This window comes from Rattus norvegicus, chromosome 1 (assembly GCF_021556685.1).
Source record: "Rattus norvegicus strain SHRSP/BbbUtx chromosome 1, alternate assembly SHRSP_T2T, whole genome shotgun sequence".
Taxonomy (NCBI): Eukaryota; Metazoa; Chordata; class Mammalia; order Rodentia; family Muridae; genus Rattus; species Rattus norvegicus.
In genome coordinates this window covers 72,533,516-72,542,154 of record NC_141534.1, presented here as the reverse complement: position 1 = coordinate 72,542,154, position 8,639 = coordinate 72,533,516, and the positions used below count along the sequence as shown (strand labels likewise).

At 40.0% G+C, this 8,639-nt stretch overlaps 1 protein-coding gene across 1 annotated transcript; it reads left to right on the top strand.

Annotated features, from left to right (window-relative positions):
- Positions 1-4,390: 4,390 nt before the first annotated feature.
- LOC148007191 (uncharacterized) lies at positions 4,391-6,191 on the top strand (the record flags this gene model as incomplete). The annotated part of the gene is given in 1 exon segment (XM_087606033.1): positions 4,391-6,191. A coding segment is annotated over 1 exon segment (1,716 nt), but the record flags the coding sequence as incomplete, so codon positions are not given.
- Between the last annotated feature and the right edge of the window lie 2,448 nt (positions 6,192-8,639).

The following is an 8,639-nucleotide window of genomic DNA, read 5'->3' as shown; positions in this document are numbered from 1 at the left end:
ACAAAAGAGAAACAAGCCGAGAAAGAAATTAGGGAAACGACACCCTTCATAATAGACCCAAATAATATAAAGTACCTCGGTGTGACTTTAACCAAGCAAGTAAAAGATGTGTACAATAAGAACTACAAGACACTGAAGAAGGAAATTGAAGAAGACCTCAGAAGATGGAAAGATCTCCCATGCTCATGGATTGGCAGGATTAATATAGTAAAAATGGCCATTTTACCAAAAGCAATCTACAGATTCAATGCAATCCCCATCAAAATACCAATCCAATTCTTCAAAGAGTTAGACAGAACAATTTGCAAATTCATCTAGAATAACAAAAAACCCAGGATAGCTAAAGCTATCCTCAACAATAAAAGGACTTCAGGGGGAATCACTATCCCTGAACTCAAGCAGTATTACAGAGCAATAGTGATAAAAACTGCATGGTATTGGTACAGGGACAGACAGATAGACCAATGGAATAGAATTGAAGACCCAGAAATGAACCCACACACCTATGGTCACTTGATTTTTGACAAAGGAGCCAAAACCATCCAATGGGAAAAAGATAGCATTTTCAGCAAATGGTGCTGGTTCAACTGGAGGTCAACATGTAGAAGAATCAGATCGATCCATGCTTATCATCCTGTACAAAGCTTAAGTCCAAGTGGATCAAGGACCTCCACATCAAACCAGACACACTCAAACTAATAGAAGAAAAACTAGGGAAGCATCTGGAACACATGGGCACTGGAATAAATTTCCTAAACAAAACACCAATGGCTTACGCTCTAAGATCAAGAATCGACAAATGGGATCTCATAAAACTACAAAGCTTCTGTAAGGCAAAGGACACGGTGGTTAGGACAAAACGGCAACCAACAGATTGGGAAAAGATCTTTACCAATCCTACAACAGATAGAGGCCTTATATCCAAAATATACAAAGAACTCAAGAAGTTAGACCGCAGGGAACAAATAACCCTATTAAAAAATGGGGTTCAGAGCTAAACAAAGAATTCACAGCTGAGGAATGCCGAATGGCTGAGAAACACCTAAAGAAATGTTCAACATCTTTACTCATAAGGGAAATGAAAATCAAAACAACCCTGAGATTTCACCTCACACCAGTGAGAATGGCTAAGATCAAAAACTCAGGGGACAACAGATGCTGGCGAGGATTTGGAGGAAGAGGAACACTCCTCCTTTGTTGGTGGGATTGCAAACTGGTACAACCATTCTGGAAATCAGTCTGGAGAATCCTCAGAAAATTGGACATTGAACTGCCTGAGGATCCAGCTATACCTCTCTTAGGCATATACCCAAAAGATGCCCCAACATATAAAAAAGACACGTGCTCCACTATGTTCATTGCAGCCTTATTTATAATAGCCAGAAAATGGAAAGAACCCAGATGCCCTTCAACAGAGGAATGGATACAGAAAATGTGCTACATCTACACAATGGAATATTACTCAGCTATCAAAAACAACGACTTTATGAAATTCGTAGGCAAATGGTTGGAACTGGAAAACATCATCCTGAGTGAGCTAACCCAATCACAGAAAGACATACATGGTATGCACTCATTGATAAGTGGCTATTAGCCCAAATGCTTGAATTACCCTAGATGCCTAGAGCAAATGAATCTCAAGACGGATGATCAAAATGTGAATGCTTCACTCCTTCTTTAAAAGGGGAACAAGAATACCCTTGGCAGGGAAGAGAGAGGCAAAGATTAAAACAGAGACTGAAGGAACACCCATTCAGAGTCTGCCCCACATGTGGCCCATACATATATAGCCACCCAATTACACAAGATGGATGAAGCAAAGAAGTGCAGACCGACAGGAGCCGGATGTAGATCGCTCCTGAGAGACACAGCCAGAATACAGCAAATACAGAGGCGAATGCCAGCAGCAAACCACTGAACTGAGAATAGGACCCCCGTTGAAGGAATCAGAGAAAGAACTGGAAGAGCTTCAAGGGGCTCGAGACTCCATATGTACAACAATGCCAAGGAACCAGAGCTTCCAGGGACTAAGCCCCTACCCAAAGACTATACATGGACTGACCCTGGACTCTGACCCCATAGGTAGCATATCCTAGTAAGAGCACCAGTGGAAGGGGAAGCCCTGGGTCCTGCTAAGACTGAACCCCCAGTGAACTAGAATGTTGCGGGGAGGGCGGCAATGTGGGGAGGGTTGGGAGGGGAACACCCATAAGGAAGGGGAGGGGGGAGGGGGATGTTTGCCCGGAAACCGGGAAAGGGAATAACACTTGAAATGTATATAAGAAATACTCAAGTTAATAAAAAAAAAAAAGAATGTAGATATAAAAAAAATAAATAAATAAAAAACTGCAAAGCTTCTGTAAGGCAAAGGACACTGTGGTTAGGACAAAACGGCAACCAACAGATTGGGAAAAGATCTTTACCAATCCTACAACAGATAGAGGCCTTATATCCAAAATATACAAAGAACTCAAGAAGTTAGACCGCAGGGAGACAAATAACCCTATTAAAAAATGGGGTTCAGAGCTAAACAAAGAATTCACAGCTGAGGAATGCCGAATGGCTGAGAAACACCTAAAGAAATGTTCAACATCTTTAGTCATAAGGGAAATGCAAATCAAAACAACCCTGAGATTTCACCTCACACCAGTGAGAATGGCTAAGATCAAAAACTCAGGTGACAGCAGATGCTGGCGAGGATGGGGAGAAAGAGGAACACTCCTCCATTGTTGGTGGGATTGCAGACTGGTACAACCATTCTTGAAATCAGTCTGGAGGTTCCTCAGAAAATTGGACATGGAACTGCCTGAGGATCCAGCTATACCTCTCTTGGGCATATACCCAAAAGATGCCCCAACATATAAAAAAGACACGTGCTCCACTATGTTCATCGCAGCCTTATTTATAATAGCCAGAAGCTGGAAAGAACCCAGATGCCCTTCAACAGAGGAATGGATACAGAAAATGTGGTACATCTACACAATGGAATATTACTCAGCTATCAAAAACAACGGCTTTATGAAATTCGTAGGCAAATGGTTGGAACTGGAAAATATCATCCTGAGTGAGCTAACCCCATCACAGAAAGACATACATGGTATGCACTCATTGATAAGTGGCTATTAGCCCAAATGCTTGAATTACCCTAGATGCCTAGAACAAATGAAACTCAAGACGTATGATCAAAATGTGAATGCTTCACTCCTTCTTTAAAAGGGGAACAAGAATACCCTTGGCAGGGAAGAGAAAGGCAAAGATTAAAACAGAGACTGAAGGAACACCCATTCAGAGCCTGCCCCACATGTGGCCCATACATATACAGCCACCCAATTAGACAAGATGGATGAAGCAAAGAAGTGCAGACCGACAGGAGCCGGATGTAGATCGCTCCTGAGAGACACAGCCAGAATACAGCAAATACAGAGGCGAATGCCAGCAGCAAACCACTGAACTGAGAATAGGACCCCCGTTGAAGGAATCACAGAAAGAACTGGACGAGCTCTAAGGGGCTCGAGACCCTATATGTACAACAATGCCAAGCAACCAGAGCTTCCAGGGACTAAGCCACTACCTAAAGACTATAAATGGACTGACCCTGGACTCTGACCTCATAGGTAGCAATGAATATCCTAGTAAGAGCACCAGTGGAAGGGGAAGCCCTGGGTCCTGCTAAGACTGAACCCCCAGTGAACTAGAATGTTGGGGGGAGGGCGGCAATGTGGGGAGGGTTGGGAGGGGAACACCATAACGAAGGGGAGGGGGGACGGGGATATTTGCGCGGAAACCGAGAAAGGGAATAACACTCGAAATGTATATAAGAAATACTCAAGTTAATAAAAAAAAAAAAAAACTACCCTCGGGGATACATCTGTTGAATCATCAAACCTAAGCAGAAATGAAACTGGAAACAACAGAGAACCTTGCAAACGTAAAAACTTTATAAACTCTTTAACTTCATGCTCTACCATGGGCTTACCTCAGCGAAAGCTCAGAGGAAAGAAAGAATACAATGGTATAGACCTTGATAAAGTTTTTGACTCTAAACAAAATTTCATGCTCAAACAAACTTATAATAGAAAGAAACCTTACAAATGTAGTGAATGTTCCTAATGCCTTGACAAGAAATGCAAGCTTAGACAGCATCAGACCGTTCACACAGGAGAGAAACCTTACAAATGTAGTGAATGTGACAAATCTTTTACCCTGAAAGGCAATCTTAGAATTCATCAGCGAATTCATACAGGAGAGAAACTTTACAAATGTGGTCAATGTGGCAAATACTTTACCCAAAAATGTAGTCTTATTATTCATCAGAGAATTCATGCAGGAGAAAAACCTTATAAATGTAGTGAATGTGACAAATGCTTCATCCGGAACAGCAGTCTTATAATTCATCAGAGAATTCATACAGGAGAGAAACTTTACAAATGCAGTGAATGTGACAAATGCTTTACTGACAAGCATCGTCTTAGAAATCATCAGAGAATACATACAGGAAATAAGCCTTACAAATGTAGCGAATGTGGCAAACACTTTACCCAAAAAGGCAGTCTTACACTTCATCAGAGAATTCATACAGGTGAGAAACCATACAAATGTAGTGAATGTGGCAAACACTTTACCCAAAAATACAGTCTTATTATTCATCAGAGAAATCATACAGGAAAGAAACCTTACAGATGTAGTGAATGTGACAAATGCTTCACCCATAAAGGTTATCTTAGCAAACATCAGAGAATTCATACAGGAAAGAAACCTCACAAATGTAGTGAATGTGACAAATGCTTCACCCAAATTGGTGATCTTAGAAAACATCAGAGAATACATACAGGAAAAAAACCTTAGAAATGTAGCGAATGTGACAAATGTTTTACCTTCAAAAGTGGCCTTAGGAGTCATCATAGAATACACACAGGAGAAAAAGCTTACAAATGTAGTGAATGTGAAAAATGCTTTACCCGTAAAGGTGATCTTAGAAGACATCAGAGCATTCATACGAGAAAAACTTTATAAATGTAGTGAATGTGACAAAGGCTTTATCCAGAAATGCAGTCTTATCATTCATCAAATAATTCATACAGGAGAGAAAGGTTATAAATGTAGTGATTGTGACAAATGCTTTACCCTCAAAAGTGATCTTAATATTCATCAAAGAATTCATACAGGAGAAAAACTTTACAGATGTAGTGAATGTGACAAATGTTTTACCAAGAAATATCGTCTTAGAATTCATCAGAGAATACATGCAGGAGAGAAACCTTACAAATGTAGTGAATGTGACAAATCTTTTACCCTGAAAAGCAATCTTAGAATTCATCAGCGAATTCATACAGGAGAAAAACCTTACAAATATAGTGAATGTGGCAAATACTTTACCCAAAAATGTAGTCTTATTATTCATCAGAGAATTCATGCAGGAGAGAAAACTTACAAATGTAGTGAATGTGACAAATGCTTCATCTGGAAAAGCAGTCTTATAGTTCATCAGAGAATTCATACAGGAGAGAAACTTTACAAATGCAGTGAATGTGACAAATGCTTTACTGACGAGTATCGTCTTAGAAATCATCAGAGAATACGTACAGGAAATAAACCTTACAAGTGTAGCGAATGTGGCAAACACTTTACCCAAAAAGGCAGTCTTACAATTCATCAGAGAATTCATACAAGTGAGAAACCATACAAATGTAGTGAATGTGGCAAACACTATACCCATAAAGGAAGTCTTATAGTTCATCAGAGAATTCATACAGGAGAGAAGCTTTACAAATGTAGTAAATGTGACAAATGCTTTACCCGCAAAACCAGTCTTAATTTTCATCACAGATTTCATACAGGAGAGAAACCTTACAAATGTAGTGAATGTGAAAAATGCTTTTCCTACAAAGGCGATCTTCGAAAACATCAGAGAAATCATGGAGGAGAAAAACCTTACAAATGTGAATGTGACTACTGATTTACCCAAAAATTCAGTCTTCTTACTCATCAGGAAATTCATACAGGAGAGAAACCTTACAAATGTAGTGAATGTGACAAGTGCTTACCTGCAAAAGCAGTCTTAGAATTTTTAGAGAATTTATGCAAGAGAAAAACCTTAAAAATATAGTGAATGTGATGAATTCTTTTGCCAGAAACAATCTTAGCATTCATCAAAGAATTCATACAATAATGAAACTTCATGAATGAAGTGAATGAGAAAAATCCATTCCCAAGGGAAGTCATCTTACAATTTATCAAAGAATACATATAGGAGAGACCTTACAAATGTAGTAAATGTACAAATCTTTTACTGTTGACTCATTGATTAGAATACATCAAAGAATGCATACAGGACAAAAAACAGAAATGTAATGCATGAGGAAAGGTCTTTACTCAGATCTCAGATCTAAGAAGATACCTAGAAATTTATAGTCAGAAAAAAATATGTCCACTGGAAAAATGTGGCATGTGCTATTGTTTGTAACACTTGAGGCTGCACAGTAGAGATCTATTGTGTGTGTGCGTGTGTGTGTGTGTGTGTGTGTGTGTGTGTGTACATGAAACTTGTGAAGGTATTAATTACTGCTCAAATCTTAGAAACTACCCAGAGTTTACACTGAGAGAAACTGAAAGTATGACAATGAAGGAAAAATTTCATTAAAAGTTTTTACTTGTTCACTTTCAAATATATCATAATGAAAACACAATTGAGAAGCTAGAAGAATGTGGAATTATATAAAGGTTCTGGGAGAATAAAATGGTGTATTTCAAAGAGAAGCTACAAAATACATGCCTCAAAATTGCTAATGAAACTGACAGCATTTGGTACAGTTTACTCAAATAAAGATACTCGGACAAATTTTACTTCTTAAAAGAGGATTTGACAACATGAGCCACCGAGATAGGGTGCTCTTTATCCTGTAAATATGCCTAGAGCCAGGCAGTTTGCTCCTAGTGTCCAGTACTTATGTTCTGTATCATATGCTGGTTTTAAATTTCAGAATAGCAATTGTCTTTGAGTCCCTGGGACTCTCATTTCCTAACTCCTTCCTGAACTCCTGTGTGTAACTCCAATAAAGCTCATTGGTTCAACAAGTTGGAATTGGTGGTTTTCGATTTCCATTTGGGTTGGGTAGATGAACATGTAGGTTGCATCTCTCCAGAAAATGTCTCCCACCAAAAAAAAAATGTGCTGTGCCTATTAATATTTTCTGAAAACTTGTAACATAAAATAAATATTATAATAATGTTTGTCAGCTCATTGAGGCTGGAGTGAACTTCTCACAGGGGTTATATAAAACCATAAGAAAACACATTATTTTCAGTGGTCTTAGAACTGAGATACTATTTTTTGTCTCCTCGTGAGTCTGCTTATATGAGAGTATTTTGAATCATAAAGTGATATAGAGCCCTTCTGGCCTGTGCCTTCTGCCCAACAGATCACCAGCTTGTCTGTACTCCTCAGGACACCATGGCCTTAAGGCAATCACAGGAGTTCTGCTCAATGAAGGGCAACTGATAAGAGGCCCACAGCCACTAGGAGCTCAATGGATTCAGGACCCATGAGCCCCCAAAATCTGCACCTCCTGAATTACACTCCCCTTCTGCCTGGTGCCTTCTACCTTGGCAGATCACCAGCTTGTCTGACTCCTGAAGACACTACAACCAGAAGGTATCCTGGGAGATTTGCTGCACATAGGGCAACTGGTAAGGGACCCTCCCTCCCAAAAGTCCACAGCCTCTGGGAGCCCAACTGCCATTATTGCCCAGCTAAGATTCATTTTTTAAATTGAGCCAAATTCTTGAACAATAATGCGTTCAAATTAGTGAAGAGTTAGTACACTGCTTACTCAGCTTAATACATTTGTTTTACTCACAGATACTGATGGGACTTGCCTTTGGCAAGTAATGACCAGCACTCCGCAGGCAGAGAAAGGCAGATCTCTTTGAGTTTGAGGCCAGTGTAGTCTACATAACTAGTTACAGAACAGCCAAGACTAGTTACAGGGACACCCTATCTTGAAAACTAAAACAATAAAAGAAAAGAAATTTGAATCTTGTATGTTCTCCTCTTCTTCACTACTTCAGCTCAATCATCTAACAGGATTTTAGGTTGCGTAAATAATTACCATTTTTGATTCTTTATTTTTCAACAAATACAAAATTACAGTTTATATACTGGCTCTGTCATGTACCAGAAATGTAAACCTGGGGACTGAAAAGATGAGTAAGAAGTAAAGGGCAGGACCTAGGACCAGTCAAGGGGTAGAACCCTTCGGGTTTCTGCCTGTACCGAGAGCTGAAAGCCAGTCCCCAGGAGCCCCTCCACACCTGAGAGCAGAGGTAAGACCAACTTTCCTGGTCCAAGCGATACACCTGGTGGCCTTAAAACACACAGAGTCTTCTGAGACAGGACACTTCTGGTTTCTGGCTGCATCAGGACCTGAACCTCTCCTCTGTATACAACAACCCTCTCTACCCAAATCCCATGGGGGAGAGAGCTAGACTCTAGAAGTGCGGACAATTCTGAGAACTCAGGCAAGACCTCCACATCTCACATTCCTGGCACAAGAGGAACCTGCCTATGGCCCTCTGGATATGGGAATACAGGAACAGTCATTGGCAGGAACCTTCTAGTTTCTGCCTGAACCCAGAGCTGA